The sequence below is a fragment of the Vidua chalybeata genome, chromosome 2 (assembly GCF_026979565.1).
Source record: "Vidua chalybeata isolate OUT-0048 chromosome 2, bVidCha1 merged haplotype, whole genome shotgun sequence".
In the NCBI taxonomy this organism is placed as follows: Eukaryota; Metazoa; Chordata; class Aves; order Passeriformes; family Viduidae; genus Vidua; species Vidua chalybeata.
The window spans coordinates 74,491,204-74,507,203 of NC_071531.1; the positions used below are offsets into that span (position 1 = coordinate 74,491,204).

The following is a 16,000-nucleotide window of genomic DNA, read 5'->3' on the forward strand; positions in this document are numbered from 1 at the left end:
AGCCTAGCAAAGGCCACAGCCAAGGCTACACAAATAAAAGGATGTGTTTTTGAAAGGCCATGGGCAAGAAAATCTGTTAGCTGTGGACCTTACATACAGCAGATCTTCTCCTAGCTCCACAGGGAAAATGCCTTCGCTGGTTGTCCCCCTGGAGACCAGCCAGCTGAGATTTCTGAGCCTGCTCTGCAAAGTGAGATCTGGTGTTGGATGTGACTTGCCCAGTATTTCTGAGTTTGCTCTGGCACAGGCTTGTTGAAGATGGGCCAAACACATTTTCAGCTGGCTCCCTCGAAGGCCTGTATGAAGGAAATCCCTTCTCAGTTAAAAAAGGAAAAAAAAAAAGGGAAAAAAAAAAAAAAAGCTCTATCCCCAGCTCTAATTCTTACTCATTTCCCCCCTCTCCCATCTCTGTAGCAAGAGTATGGGAAGTGCTGCCAGGTCAGTAGGGGGTGTCTGTGGGTCTTGGGGAGGTGTCGGAGTGACACAAGCCACAAAGTAAAAGGTCTCAGAACCCTCCCCAGGGCAGGGTGTGGGTTTGGCCAGCACGGTACGGAGCAGCTCAGCACCAGATTTAGCTGCTGCGCACTCCCCCGTGGTGGAGACTGGCCGGGATGTGCTCTCCCAATGCAGTGAATGGCCGTCTTGTACGGGACATCCGCGCTCACGGGATCTTGAGCCGCGACAAGCTCAGCGGAGCCCACAGAAGCAAACAGGAGGAGTTGTCCTGGGGCTCTGGGTCAGACCCTACTCAGGTGTGACCGAGGAACCTGCAGAATGGGAAGAATTCAGAGGGGACATATTTCAGCTCTGATGCCATTCCAAGTGCCGCTTTCCCTCCCCCCTGCTCCGTCCCCACCCCACCGATCAGGCTCTTTAACATGACAAAGAGCCCGGAGGAGCGGGCCGCGGTGAATATTGCGGTCCCAGGCAGGGAATGGCCGGCTATAAAGGCCTGTCTGCGCTCCGGGGCTGCCTCGGCTCGGTGGTGAGACCTGCCCCCCAGGTGGAGGTGACTGCTGGTGTGAGGGGGGCGATCCGCCCCTCCGGCCGCTCCCCATGTGCGCGCACTTGGCGCTGCCCCCGTACCCCGCGTACCCCGGCGGGGCTGCCAGGGGGTACCTGGAGCTCTACTGGAACGCGGCGGGGGACGCAGGACAAGCGCCCACGGCGGCTGGGGCCAGGCACTCTCCGGAGGCAGCGGGGAGGAGGCACACAGCAGGTAAGGCCTTGCAGCTGAGTCCTGGAGCTGATCCCCAGGATAACTCTGCTCCCAGGTCAGGCTCAAACGACTTGTAGCGGATTTTTCTCTTTCCCTGTCTTGGCTTCCTAGTGTGTGACCTAGGCAACTGCGGTGTGGTAGGCAAGGAGGAGGGGTGACCTTGGCCAGTCACAGCACTCTTCCATGCTGCTTTTCTTGGGTGACTGCCAACCGGTTTCCTAAACCTCAAAAGAGCCTTCAAGAGTCGAGGCACTGTCAGGTTTGTGCTCCAGGCTGAAGGGGAAGAGTGACAACTTGGTCTTATGGAAGTTCATGGTTCTTGGTTCGGGAATGTCTGGGTCTCCTTTTAGTTAATTGCTGTTATGTGTGCCATCGAGAAAAACGGATCCTGGAGATACTGCTTGTGGTATCCCTCGTCCCCTTACAAACTCCTTGCACATTTTATGTGCTTGTTAATCATGAGCCAAGGCCTGGGTGCTGGGAGATATGCTCCTTTAAATCGAGCATTGTTACTCACACTGCTTCTTTCATTTTGCCATTTTCCTCTATTTTCCCTCTTCTTTGTGTGCTCTTGTTGTTTCACCTTTCCCTTTTTAACCAAAAAGTCCCAGGCCTCACCACAGTGACATTTTCTGTTCCTGTCATTCCTCTCCCACTCCAGTGAGGGGCAATAGAAGAGCTGATAAGAGCAGGTTTTCTCCCAGCCTCACATTATGGTCAGCAGGGCAACACCCTAGCAAGGTAAATGGGTGGGAGGAGAGCTAGGTTTTGGGGTGCCACTTTCAAGCTGTCATTTACTATGGAAAGCTACAGGCTCAGGCAGAGTGCCTATGGCTACTCGGCATGTGGCTACCTGCCACGTAGGCTTCTGCATGCTGCCTGCCTGACAAAGGCAGCAGGCAGATGGACTCTTGTGCGCCCCTGTTGGGTTTGGTATATAGACTTTAACCCCCATCTTCAAAGAGTCTCCCCTCATACCTCTCTCAGAGAGAGCCCTGTTGTGGAAGTCAAAGCCTACAGATGTCAGGACCTTGTGGGAGTGGGTCTGTCACAGGCTTTCATGTTCATGTCTGTTGCACTGTTGTTTGTTTCTCGCTTCCTCTCTCCTTTACTCTCTTCTCATGGGAGAGGGAGCACTTTTGTCCTGAGCTTGAGCTGCACATGATACATTTCATGGGGCTTTGGGATGACAGGTCAAGCAGCAACCTGGGGGAGCTTTAGTTCTACAGTGTCTCACTGTGGTTCCTGTCTAGCAGGAGACTTTCCTGTTTTCCAGGCCCATGTTCCCAGCATACTCATTTTCTCCCTATAAACTTTTTACTGCACAGCCTGTAGGGGCCAAGCACCCTGTGATACCACACGAAGTTTTAGCTTGCCATGCAGCCAGGTCACTGATGTTCAGCTTCCTGAAGGCTCTGCAGTCTACCCCCATGCACATAACACAGCAGGCCCTTGCACCTCTATTGCTGACAGCCTCTTTCTGCTTGCAGACAGAATCCCTTTGCAATCCTCATGGCCTCGCTCCCCAGCGCTGGAAACCTGCCCCACTACATCCCTGGCTGTTCACCCAGCCCCTGCTCTGGGTGGTGTCGTCTCCTAGGGATAGCAAATGGCCCAGAGCAGGCAGGCCTTCAGTGGCAGGCACCACAGAGACAGGAATGCCTCTGTAAGGAGAATAACAAGGGGAACACTACCACAGATGTGGCCTCCTTTCTGAGGTCCAAAAGGAGTCGAAGGCTTTTGAGTGATTGCTTAGTAGACTCTTAGCTTAGGACAGAAGAAGGAAAGGTTTTGTAGGATGGTTGGGAAGCTCATTCCTCCAGGGGACATCAGTACTTTGCTCTGGACATATGTTCTGGTGATTGAGGAGGGTGTCTCAGTGTCACAGCTCTCAGGGTGACTGGTAAGGAGGTTGGGAGACATTGGTTGGGCTCAGTAGTCAGAAGGTGTGTACTGAAATGGCACTGCCTCATTCACTACACTTCCAGTAGGAGGAGAGGGGATGGACCATGCAGGATAGTTTGTAGAGGAGTAGCTGGAGGAGGGAGGGATGGGCAGATTCATCATTATAGTTAAGGGAAAGAGGAATGACTGGTATCACAGCCCTTTGACCAGTCAGGTTGCCCTGAGAAGGTCTCAGCCTCTCTCAGACCCCAGTAATCTGGCATGTGACACGTTTTCTTATTGCTGCAGCCTGAGTGACTTTACATCTTGGCAGGTTTTGTCTTCACTAGGAGCCCAGATTGTTCAGGAAACTTTTCCCTTAGGTCTTTATCTCAACTTTGCCATCCACAGAGATCCCTTAAGACATGTACCAGGACAAATGAAAAGGGCTTGAATGCCTTCCTCTGCACTCCTGTATTTTGTCTCCTATGTTTCTGGTACAGGACTGCTGCCTCCTTTCACCTGTTTCACACATCCACCTTTCCTCTCTCTCTCCTTTTTCATGTGAAATTTCTCTCCTTCATCATTCTCTCACTAAAAGCCTCTCTCAGACAAATAGGTCCTTCCACCTACAGTGTCTCCAGCAGTGGCATGGCCTGTGGTGGGAGACAAAGGCAAACAGGACTGAGCCAATATCCAATGCCTGATGTTCTCCACCTGCTGCCCTCACTGTGAGCACTGGCTGCTCTGTCCCACCGCACACCCTGGTCAGAGGTTTTTTTGTCTCTCTTGAGTGCCTTGGTATTGCTGGGCAGGCAGTTCTGGGGAACCCACCCAGCCACCCAGAGCTATGCTTGCAGTCATGACAAGGCCTTTTTACACCACAGTCAGACTGAAATATTACTGAGGCCATCTGGAGGAGGAGAGCTCACTGTGAACCAATGTGCACCAAGCTCTAGCATCACTCCCTGCCCTGCCTTTTCTGCCTGGCAAAAGGGAGTCATAAACATCCCAGAAGAGACTGAGCTGGGAAGCTGCTCGCTCTCAGTGCACATGTCTGTGCTCTCAGATCCATGAAGAAAGGAGGGTCACAGGAGCCTTTGCGAAAGCTCCTGTCTGGTAGGCAAGGAGCTCTACAGCAGGCAGGGAGCATGCTCATACCCTTACAGATAAACATTTTGTCTCTTACACCTCTTCTCATTTTCTTTTTATTTATAGAAGTATCCCCAGCTTCATCCAGTTCTGGGAATTTCAGCCAATTCACACCAGATTCAGCTACCAGTCCACATTCCTCATCCTCATCCCCACAGCCTACAGCTAAGTCTCAGAAGGGCAAAGAATATGGCGTGGAGGGGATCAGGAAGACCAAGAGCCGGACAGCTTTCTCCAAGGAGCAGCTGCTAACCCTGCACCAGCGCTTCCAGAGCCAGAAGTACCTCAGCCCCCAGCAGATCCGGGAGCTGGCTGTTGCCCTGGGGCTCACCTACAAGCAGGTGAACTCAGACTTTGACCCACAGTATATTGATCTCACAGTGGCTGAGTGGTCACTTAAGGGAGTGCCAGGATGGAAAGATGAGTCCCCAGCAGGAACTGAGGCAAGCTAACAGTTGCTCCCCTGCTTATTCATGCCCAGAGATCAGAAGCACTTTTGCAGATAGAGGGGTCAGTGGCACCTCATTTGGGCCTCCCAAGTCGGGGGTCAGTTAAGGGTTCTGTTGCCAGCACCCGTAGTAGAATTGCAAACCCAGCGATGAATATGCTGTTCGCCACAAACAGTCTCTACCCTGGGCTTGACAGCACTTCACAGATTTTTTTCATGGGCTGTAAACTTCTCAGAAACCCTGTTCCCTGAATCACAGGGCTGCTGCGACTTGCTGAAAGCTCTTGCTAGTGTCTCCCGGGTTTTATCTTGTCCAGTATCTAATAATGCTCCACACTCAGCACTGCCTGGCTGCTTGACACCGTTCCCTCCTCCCCCTGGGTGCTGCTAGGTTCACACATCACTGCCCTTTAGGGTCTCTGCTGATCTCCAGGTAGGTTGTGTGTAGTGAAATGATGCCTTACCCAGTGATGCCTTACTAAAGCAGGGGAGGCTGGGCGATGGGCACAAGAGCTCGCAGTTACAAGTCCAAAATCTTCCTGAAATTTGAATCTCAGAGCTGGGCATGATGGCCGGGATGCCCTGGGACTAAAAAGGTTATATGTGCATTGTAAGTCCACACGTACAGCACAGACTAAACTGGTTCTGTCAGGAACAAGGCAGGTGGGACAGTCTGCTCTTTCTTCAATCCACATCCCTGCAAAAGCTGCTTTCACAGTGCAGACACAGCCCGGGGGTAAATGGCCCTGGAATTCGCCCCAGCAAGGAGCTTTGAATTTGGGAACTGCTGGGGACAAGGAGCAGATCTGTCCCTTCTCTATTCGCAAGTATGCAGAAACGGCGTCTTAGAAGTTTGCCTGTAGTTGCAGGGGCTTGTAGAGGTGCCGGTGGATCTGATTTACATTAGTCATTCACCTCCATGTTTGGAATGAGTCAATTCGTCCCAACTATCACTGTCTCTTGACACCGAGCCACCCCCTCCCCCACCACACAGTTGCACTAGCCACCTGCTGAGGCTGCTAGACAGACCTCTCCCCTTGGCAACACCCCCCCAGGAGTTCTTAAAGGCTTTTATCTGCTGCTGCCCATGTATCTCTGCCATCTGGTCACTCCCTCTGGTTCTTCCTGCTTGTGAATTTAGTTACATTTGTTCTTCCCTCTCCTTTGCTGACATTTTCTTTGCTTTCCCTTCCCCTCCCAGGTGAAGACTTGGTTCCAGAACCGGAGGATGAAGCTGAAAAGGTGCCAGAAGCAGAGCCTGTGGAGCGAACGTGCTCAGTGTCTCACGCAAGTAAGAACACAGCACATGGCTCATCATGGCTCTTCTGTCTGGGCAGATCAGTCCCATATTTCCTCCATGGGGGCAACTTGAGCATATGAGTGTGAGTGTACCTGGCCTTCTGGTTTGCTCAGCACAGGGGCACAGACTTGGCACCACACCATGTGTATTGGTGGTAGCCCAGCAGTGGGCTGGCTATACCACAGAAGTGTTTCCAGGGAAAAGCTCTTTTCCTCTTATGTATATATGATTATATATATATATATATATATATATATATATATGATTGTGTATCCACCCCTGAGCTATGAGAACATAGTTCTTCTTCCCCTCCATGCCATTGCTGCAGAAATGTTTCCAGGGAAAAGCTGTTTTCCTCTTATTTATATATGAATATATATATGATTGTGTATCCACCCCATAGCTATGGGAATAGACATAGTTCTTCTTGCCCTCCATGCCATTGCTGCTGGTCCATAGACAATATGAAATGTGAAGGGACAGAGCCCCAGTACGTTAGGCCTGTGGACACCAGTGGAGAAGCTATGTGTTCTGACTCTCGGCCTTTCCCTTTCAGAGTGGCTTCCAGAGCGGTACTTACCTGGATGTGCACCCCAAATTCCACCAGGGCTACCCCATCACCACAGCTGGCAACATCCAAACCATGCCTGCCCCCTGTCAGCACTATGGAGCTGGGCAGAACGCTTACACAATTGTGACCAGCGAGGATGGAGGAGTCTTTGGCAAAGGCGGGGGGACCTGCAGTGTCCAGCAGACAGTGGGCTTCATTGCCCAGCACAAAGTAGACTTTTACCACAGCTATCCTGGCAATGTGGAATATCCAGGCTCAAAGACAGCTGATGGCTGTAATTTGCACCACTCAGCCACTATGGGGGCTCCTTTCCCAACTGCTGCCAGCCATCATCTTTATCATTCCTAAGCACTGTGGATGTGGGGTACTTGGGCAGCCAGGAATCAAATCTTATTCTCATCTCTCCCTTTGTTATTGGTGTGCTGGCCACCTCAGGGACACCTTGTAGCTAAAACCTGTTTTGGCATCCAGATGTGTGCCTGCAGACATGCAGCTGTGCAGAGACCCGTTTGCCCAGGTACACGCACACAGAGCCCTTCATTTCTGTGCCTGTACACGTGCACACACACATTCCTTTCTTGATTGGCACAGATAACCAAGCTCCCTTATAGCAAAGCCTAAGATCTGGCTACCCAGCCTATGCCCTGGGTCTTCTTAATTTTGGATCTTATAACTTGTTTAAGGGGAAGCACAGATTCCTTTGGGAATCTCATTTTTATGTATCGCTGTACAGTTGTGTGCACATAATACATGAAGCCAGGGGCTGTGTGGAGAGGTGCTGGTCACGTACCTTTAACTGAAGTTGGCGAAGTTACTGCCACGTGCCAGTTATCCATTTGAAGTGTAAACCATCAGTTCTGTATATCAGCCATGAGGTGAAGTGATGAAGTGTCTAATGAAGGGAATTGTGACAAGTAGCTTGCAGAAAGGCTGGTAAGATGATCTTATAAGCTCGTCCTTGTAGTCTGTATCTTTCTGTGCTTCCCCCTGAGGAAACCTAACAGTGCATTCAATCTGGCAAATAAAAAAAGAGTACTTTTTAAGATGCATTATGTATTTTTATATATCTCTTTTTTCCCACTGCAATAGAGCATTGCAATATAAAAAACAGATGGAACATAAATAGCCATAGCAGCCGTATGCATTGTTATTTGATGCTGAAAATATAAATGGAAATTTTTCTGTATTATTAATGGATCAGCTTCATGGCCCTTGGCAATGCCAGATAAGTCAAAGAAACAGGTGAGTAACTATTACCTACCTTAAGAATTTTCCATATCCAGCAGTATTGAATATGGGGACTGTCATGGAGGTACTGTAATTTCTAAACTTGACTATGTAAGTGCCTAAGTACCTAGAACCAGACGTGTGTAGCAAAGTACATGTAATAACAGGCCTCCGGTTCCCTGAGTCACAGGTTTCCTATCACTCTTTGATGATGACAACGAATTTCTCTTAATTCAATGAAGTAGCTGCCATGGTTAAAAAAAAGGGCATAAAATGAAGGCAGTGATTTCTGTGACTAGAGTAATAAGAGGCATGGTCTTCTGTTGACAAAGCCGATTTATGTCTCTGTGCTTCACAGCTGTTTGTTCCCTCTCCCACTCATGCAGACACTCTTTGACTCTACTGTAAACTGTATGGTGTGCTGACTTTGGCGGTGTTCAATTTTCTTCACAGTATCTAGGATGGGGCTGTGTTTTGGATTTGTGCTGAGAGTGGAGTTGATAATACAGAGATATTTTCATTACTGCTGAGCAGGGCTTGCACAGTGTCAAGGCCTTTTCTGCTTCTCATTATCTCCCTGACAGCGAGAAGCCTGGGGGTGTACAAGGAGTTAGGAGGAGACACAGCTGGGACGACTGACCCCAACCGACCAAGTGGATATTCCATATCATATGGCATTGGGCTCAGTGTAGAAAACTGGGGGGAGGAAGAGGGGGACATCCAAAGTGATGGCCTTTGTCTTCCTAATAATCATTACACAGCATGGGCCTCTGTTGTCCTGGAGGTGGCCTGCCTATAGGAAGGGGTGAATTAATTCCTTGTTTTCCTTTGTGTGTGCGGCTTTTGCTTTACCTATTAAACTGTTTTTATTTCAATCCACGAGTTTTCTCACTTTTGGTCTTCTGATTCTCTCCCCCATTGGTGGTGAGTGATCAAGTTGAGTGGCTGCATGGTGCTTCTTTGCTGCCTGGCGTTGAACCACATCACGTGGCCAGCATGATTTGGGGAAAGATAAGGCCTTTTGGATGGTGAGTCATACAGTCTTGGCACAGCCCCCACCCTCACCTTTTGCAACCATCAAGTGGCTAAGGATGGGCAAGACTGTTCTTGAAACCATCAGAGGGGTGGGGAACCATTAAGCCGACTGAAAAGGTGCTGGCTAACATTGGAGGGTGGATAATAGTGGCAATTATCAGGGCTCTCACACCAGAATGAAGATATTTTTCAGTTCTTCTCAACTCAACAGTTCTGTTTACTTACCTGAATATAACCTAAAACCTTTCCATGCCAACCCATCAAAGGCTGCTGTAGGTGAAAAAAGTTGAGCTTGTGGCAGTCCTCACTAATAATTCTTTGGAAAAGGAGTCACGTGTCATGCCCTGCTCTTTCAGAGATGCTTTAGGACAGGCAGGATTTTGCTGTGGAGACTCTGGGACTGGCTTGCAGAAAGCTGCTGTCTGTAAGAGCAACAGCTGTGATCTCCCTGCTATTGACCTTCAGCAAGGTAGTGCTAACAAACACTACCAAATCTTGTGGTTTCCTCAGAGACATAATTTTTCAGAGGTCATCATCCAAAGACAGACCTTATTGCCACAGGCAGTTTGGTGTCTAAAAACCTGCAGCAATTCCAAACAGGCAAGTAAGCAGCTTCCAGGAAGTGAGATCATTGATGTCTGCTGTATCAGGAGCTGCATTCCCGATGTCCTATGTAAAAACAGCAGGAATGCAGCTACTGTTAGAGGGAGTCCCTCAGCCCCAGGCAGCCAGAGGGACACTGGGGATTTAGTTTCTTTTCTGGTCTTTCTCTAGTATCTAAGCAATGACTTAGCTGGATCTTGGGGCTCCCCTAAAGCAGAAGTCCCAGTGTTGTAATTTGTAAAAGATTTAATGGTCTGGACACTCTCCAGCTGCTAGACAGCAGATGGACTTTTGTCAAGTATGAGAAATTAATTCTAGCTGGGTTATGAAAGAGATTCTCAGATAGGACCTGAGGATACTCTTCAAAAGTTTGGACAGCATGAAGACTACATGGCCCTCACAGGTATGAAAAGACTTAGGACTGAGGTTTCTCGGGTTTTTGTTATTGTTTTTTTGTTGTTGGGGGTTTTAAGTTGTTTTTTTTTTTTTCCTTTTATTTTAATGTCCAATTGCAATGATTTAGAGTCATTCATGCCTCATGACTATTCAGTATCAGCCAATATGCTGTGTGGCAATGCTTGACTGAAAATTTCTGAAACCCTGTTAGCTCAGCCCTCGAGTCATGCGATGCAGTTAGATAGCTAAATATGCTTACATATGCCCGTAGGGAAGAGCCTATTAAAGCAAAGATTATTACACCTTTATCTGCGCTAGAGAGACAACTGGGGCTGTGAGCCCTTGCTCATGGATCACTCAGAAGAAACATGTAGCTTATAAAATCCCTGCAGGCCACATTGACATGGAGAGCAAGGAATGAGGTTTCCACTGATTTTGGTATTTTACCTGTGGGACAGCTGGAACCCAGTGAACTAGGGAATAAAATCCTGGTCTACGTAATCTGTACCAGACCCAATTTCTTCTGTTTAAGTGGTATTCTCTGCATCACTGGAACTACATCTGCACCTTTTTTGTCACTGCAGATATTGTAAACGAGGAGTGTATTCCCACAAGCTGTAATGCATATGAAGTGCTCCAAATCATCTTACAGCTTGATCTTAAAAAGATTTGCTGGCAAGGCAAATCATGTTTGCAGTGTGCAGAACTTACTGGTACACAGCAGAGTTACAGGAAGCAGCAGTCCTAACAGAGGTGTAATGCATCCTAGCAGAAAGAGCTGTTTCTGGCATGCACTTTCTTCCTCTAAGGAACTAATGCCAACACTTCTGCAAGTATGAGGCTGGAGGCATCTTCATCTCCACCAGTTTTGGTAGTGCCCAATTACCTGTGCAGTTGTTTCACATGGTGATGTGATTCAGGCACGTGAGGGTAACAGAAGAGATCACCAGCTCTGTGGAAAGACAGAGTCCTGATTTTTTAATTCCACAGGTTCTAGAAACACTAGAGCAACTGTGAGTTCTTTCCAGCCCACCTTCCAAAACTCGAACAACAGCAACTCCACATGTTCCCTCCAGCTACATATGCTTGCCAAACCTGCACAAAACCCAAGCTGAGCAGCCAGGGGAATAACACAGCCATGAGGGAACACTCAATTTCCACAGAACACTCCCATAGTACATGGAGTAACAAACCATAACATGCAGAGCAATCATTCTCAGCCCCAGGACTGTTTTAGCACTAATATCTGTTTTTTCAGAAGGACACCTGCCAGCAGAGTTTTGGCTACCTCCTTACCCTTGCAGCAGACACAAAACATACGAAGCAGCACAGGTAAACTGCAGCAGGCATCCTCTGCAATTGTTCTGCAAAGATCTGTATATTACTTCTTTAAAGACTGCATCTTGAAATAACCCCAAAAATCATAAGCTGCTCATTTTAAAGCTGAAAGACAAGGCATAGTATGTATGACTTGTATAGGTGATTGATATGGTTCAGCTTTACTTTGTCAAGGTAATTGTTGAAATTAATACTGTTGCTAGAGAATTAACCAGAATTCATACAATGTTACTGGGATATGAATCTCCCATCCAAATGAGAAGGGAGCTCTTGTTATGTAATACAGAAAACCACGTGAACCTGGCATTTCCCTCTCTTACAGGCCAGATGTACCTTTTTCTGCTGTTAAGGTTGGTAGCCCATACAGAAGTGACACGTTCTTTTGTCCTTCTCTACACAGGCTCAAACCTCTGCTCCTCTCTCCCTTCCTGTACCTACTGTACCTTACACCTTGTGAGCAGAGGACTGCAGCATTGCAACTGAAAAGTGGGGATGTGCTTTTGCACCCACACAAGCAGGTTCTGTTCAGCAAAGGACCTGCAGCAGTTTGAGCCTGAGCAGTCGGCTGCCAATTCAGCTAATTGCGCTCTGTGCGAGTACCCATTGAATTACCCCTTCCAGATGAAGGGCTTCAGTGGTGTAGGGTACCTGGGATTAAACCGAAACACAATTTCTGCTAGTTTGGAGTACGACTAAATAGCAACTTGGTTCTGGTTTTGTTTCAATGCTGGAGGCAGGAGATTTAGTTACTTAGTCACAGACTTCTGGTGCCATTTGAGGTCAGTACAAGAAACCCAACAGAGCTGCATATTTAATTAAGCGGGATTCCAGACCTCCAGTTGTGACCTTCTGGAGCGCCAGCAGGAGGCCACACAATCTCCAGGACACTTTCTTTTGCTCCATCCTCCTTCATCAATACTTTTTTTTTTTTTTTTTTTTTTAAAGCATTGCTGTTCAAGGGCTAATAGAAGCACGTTACAGGGCTGCACATCAGTTCAAGCCAGCAGCTTGTCCAGTTGCCTAGTCCTAGAGCCTCCCCCGCCCTCCTTACAGTAGGCTATACACCTGCATATTAAAAACAGACTGATAGACTTCTGTGACTTGCTCCTTCTTAACAATTACTTGATCCCACCCTGGGAGAAACACAGTAGGGGTTATTTTTTTCCTCCCTTTCCTCAGTACTGCAGGTCTAACCTGTGTAGCACAACCACTCTCGTAGCCAGCTGTTCAAATGCAAGCTGGTGACAGCATCACAACATTAAAATAAAGTAATTTATTTTCAATTCAAACAACTTTGTAAGAACATTAACATTAAGAACATTGAACATTAACCAGAAAAAGCAATAAAACACAACATGGACATAACATAAAACATGCTTGGTAACACTACAAAACACAAACTTTATGAAAAAATTATTCAGCAACAACAAATATTCACCTCCTTTGCAGTGGAAGCTCTGCTGCAAGACACACAGGGCAAGGATCAGAGATCACCTGCTAGAGAAGCAGCAAAGAAGGTGAGACTTGAACAACAAACAGAACTTAACCTCTGCTGCTCACAACTGCAACATTGCACACTGGCCTCAATGAATGAGGTTCAAACTCATCAATACCCAAAGCATCTTTGCCAAGGGTTAGCTATGAGCAGACAGGCACACTTAAATAGGGAACTAGCCCCAGGCAGCAGGGTGCTGAGCCCCTCCAGTAGTTAAAACAGCAGTAGTGGAGGAGAGGCGAGAAAAACAAATAGAACATGAATTCAAAACCCTGGAAATCCCATGGGTGAACACGAGAGGTGGGAGAAAAATATACTCAGACCTGAGACTCATACCCACTCTGGGTCCCCATGGGGTGCCAAGGTAACTGGCATTGATTCTGTATAGGAGAGCTCGAAAATGGTGTAACAGTGTCAGAGGTGCTCTGGAAGTTGAAGGTGTCTTCTACCTCCACGCTGACATAATCTATATTGTCAAAGTAGCTGTGATAGAAGTTCATTTGCTGGCTTAATAAACCCATGGTTTGCTGGGTATTGCAGCTTGTCCCACCTTTTCCAAAGAGCCCTTCATCCTCCAGAGATGAGAACGAGTAGAGGTTCTGCCCATTCCCGTAAGTCTGTCCGCTGCTGTAAGCCTGGTGCATGTGGGGCACAGCCTGAAAGTTCCTGCCAGAACCGGCAGGGAAGACCTGGTGGAACGTGGGTGCCATATCCATGTAGGCAGCCTGATGAACCCCATTCTAGGAGACAAAGAAAGTCGTTCAGCAGTGCAGAACCACACCAACGGCCCATTCTTTTGGATGGGTCCTCTTTTCTCCCCCAGCTCCCCCTCCAAGACGAACAATAGCGCCTTTTTCAGGCCCATTGTCCTCCCAATAGACCAGTAATCTCAGAGATGACCGGTTAGTAATCTCCAGCTCAACGTGTCCAGGAACAACTACGCTGGGGGGAAAACTTAAAAGCTTAAAAGAAATGCCATTGTAAGCCCTGTTACGAGGAATTCAACTGGCTTGGTAATATTGAGTCCTGTGGTTTGTTTGAATTACCAGGTTGGACATGATACACTTCTCCCCGCAGACTGGAGGAACTATGACTGGTGCTGATGGGGAAGTTTACTCACCTGTGGTAAATACATCCCTTTATCCATCCACTGGCTCTCCTTTTGGCAACGCTTAAATTTCATCCGTTGATTCTGAAACCATGTTTTCACCTAGAAGTGATGCAGAAAGGGCATAAGAAATTAGAAATTAATTTTTAAAGAGCTTACTACACGTCCTTGTTTCTGCTACAATCCCCTTTCTAATACTGTAAATAATTTCAGCAGCTAACAACGTGCAGCAGATGCGGGTGGCTGTGAAATCACAGAGCTAAGACATGAAAACTAACATTCCTACTCCTCAGATCACCACCAGACCTTTCCTGACTTCAGAAACCCTACCTAAAACAGCGGCCAAGGCAACTGCAGAAATCAGGCTGTACAGCACCATCTCATTGCTGTGCCATGGTTAGGGCTCAGGAGCGAATCGTTCCTTTAGTCAGACACAAGCAGCTGCTGGAGCAAGGACCCTCTCTCTAGGGAGAGACCATGGTGCCACTCCGACTAGGAAAGGCCACTTGCATAGCAGTGCCGGTACCTTTCTGCATTGAGAGACAACACATGTCCTTGCAGAACAGTAACCTGACTATGCACAGCCCTGCTTTGCTGCTCTGCAGGCCCTTTGAAACACCTGCACAGAGTGGGTGGATAGTGCTGGAACCAAACCTAAGACTGAGTCATAGATTTTCACACCCTCTGCTCTCTAACGTAAGAGGTAGCACTTCCAAGATAATCAAAGAAATTTCTCTCTGGGGTCCAAGAAAAACGAAAACCACGCAAAAAAAAGAAAAAGACCCCAAATCAGCTGCTGCTCAAAGCAAGATGTTCACCTGCTTGTAGGTGAGCTCAAGGGCAGCAGCCAGCTCCCGGATCTGCTGGGGGCTGAGGTACTTCTGGCTCTGGAAGCGCTGGTGAAGGGCTTTCAGCTGCTCCTGCGAGAAGGCTGTGCGGCTCTTGCCCGTCTTCACCGCACCCTTGCCTTGCGCCTTGACCTTCTGGAGAGAGGAGTGGGGAGACGGGCTCCCTGCTGCGGTGGGGCTGGTGGCGGAGTCGGGGGTGTGGTACTGGGTGAGTGTCCCAGAGCTGGAGGAAGCTGGAGAGTCAACTGAGGAGAAAAGAGAACTGGGGTGAGCAAAGTAAGTCAGGGAAGACTCAAAAAACCTTGAAAGCCCAGCTTCTCGGGAGAATTTAAGATTGCGGGTGCCCTGTGGACTCGCAGGGGCTCCGCAGCCGTGGGCAGCGCAGCGCAGCGCGGGGAGGAGGGCACAGGTCGCCTCATGGCGGCACAACCGATGCGCCCCTGCTCTCCCCTTTGGCTTGGCCCGTCCCGTCCGGGCAGAGCGGGCACGCTGGCGCCTGGCTCCCGCCGCCCTTCCCGTCCGCAGCACGGCATCGCCTCCCGGCCCCGGGGTACATGGCCACTGCCAGCCCGGGGCAGCCCGATCGCTCGGCCGGCCGGCCGCGTTACCTGAGGGACTGGGCGTCTTGGCCGTGGGCAGCGGGAGCGCGTCCGGCGCCGGAGCCTCCTCGGTGGGCACGCTGTCCATGCTGCCTGCGGAGAACCAGTAATAGTCCCCATACCTGGCCGCGCCGGGGTAGAGCACATATTGCGGCGTGGCTAGGTGGGTGCTCATGGCCGGGCCGGGTCCCCCTGCCCCGAGCATGACGCGAGGTGACCGTCGGGACTGCCGGCAGACCGCGGACAGGCACTCCTGTGCGGGGGAGATGGGGGGGATGCTTTAAGTCCGCCCCGGCCTGGCCTTGGCTGGAGGGTATTGTCATGGCCATTGTCATGTTAAAAGTTGGTTGATTGGGGGGAAGGGATTTCGACGGTATTCAGGGACCGGGGGAGGGCTGGGACACCGGGCTGCGCTTGCCAACTTGGCTGGTAGATGCCACGGTGGGGATGAGTGCATCACTCCCTGCTGGGGCGTGGGAAGGAGGTCCTTGCTCGCCCCTCGGGGCAGCAGGCCTGAGCAGAGTCGCCCGTTGGGTTGGACGGAGCTTGGCAGACATCCCCCACATTTCACAGGTCCCCACCCAAACAGAAAGAATGGTCCAGGAGCCCGCCGCGGGGCATGAGGAGACTTTGTGCGTCTGCATTGCAGATCGCAACCATCATTGCAAAGAGATAAGCCCTTCACCTCCCCGCAAGTGAATCCGGACGGGGGGAAGGGGGGATGGCCGTGTCTTGTATGGCGGGGAAAAGGGCTCAAAGAAAGCCAGGCTGCTTCTC

The 16,000-nt window shown here is 49.4% G+C and overlaps 2 protein-coding genes across 2 annotated transcripts; one reads left to right on the top strand and one right to left on the bottom strand.

Moving 5' to 3' along the window:
* The first annotated feature begins 1,056 nt into the window (after positions 1-1,056).
* On the top strand, positions 1,057-7,933 carry LOC128784191 (homeobox protein NANOG-like). Its single transcript, XM_053935525.1, has 4 exons — positions 1,057-1,219; positions 4,322-4,596; positions 5,905-5,994; positions 6,560-7,933. Exons 1-4 carry the CDS (start codon positions 1,057-1,059, stop codon positions 6,920-6,922), a joined length of 891 nt encoding a protein of 296 aa, XP_053791500.1. The 3' UTR covers positions 6,923-7,933.
* Positions 7,934-12,985: 5,052 nt separating this feature from the next.
* On the bottom strand, positions 12,986-15,428 carry LOC128784551 (homeobox protein NANOG-like). Its single transcript, XM_053936262.1, has 4 exons — positions 15,233-15,428; positions 14,595-14,869; positions 13,789-13,878; positions 12,986-13,408 (listed from the first exon to the last, which is right to left on the bottom strand). The coding sequence occupies exons 1-4, from the start codon at positions 15,426-15,428 to the stop codon at positions 12,986-12,988; spliced, it is 984 nt and encodes a 327-aa protein (XP_053792237.1).
* Positions 15,429-16,000: the final 572 nt, after the last annotated feature.

Bases quoted from the DNA above. Each gene is read 5' to 3' on its own strand.
- LOC128784191 (XM_053935525.1), top strand. From the start codon at position 1,057: ATGTGCGCGCACTTGGCGCTGCCCCCGTACCCCGCGTACCCCGGCGGG. The intron at 1,220-4,321 runs GTAAGGCCTTGC...TTTTATTTATAG, and splicing joins GGGGAGGAGGCACACAGCAG to AAGTATCCCCAGCTTCATCC. The intron at 4,597-5,904 runs GTGAACTCAGAC...TTCCCCTCCCAG, and splicing joins TGGGGCTCACCTACAAGCAG to GTGAAGACTTGGTTCCAGAA.
- LOC128784551 (XM_053936262.1), bottom strand. From the start codon at position 15,428: ATGCTCGGGGCAGGGGGACCCGGCCCGGCCATGAGCACCCACCTAGCC. The intron at 13,879-14,594 runs GTGAACATCTTG...CATCACTTCTAG, and splicing joins TTGAGCTCACCTACAAGCAG to GTGAAAACATGGTTTCAGAA. The intron at 13,409-13,788 runs GTGAGTAAACTT...TTTGTCTCCTAG, and splicing joins AAGGGATGTATTTACCACAG to AATGGGGTTCATCAGGCTGC.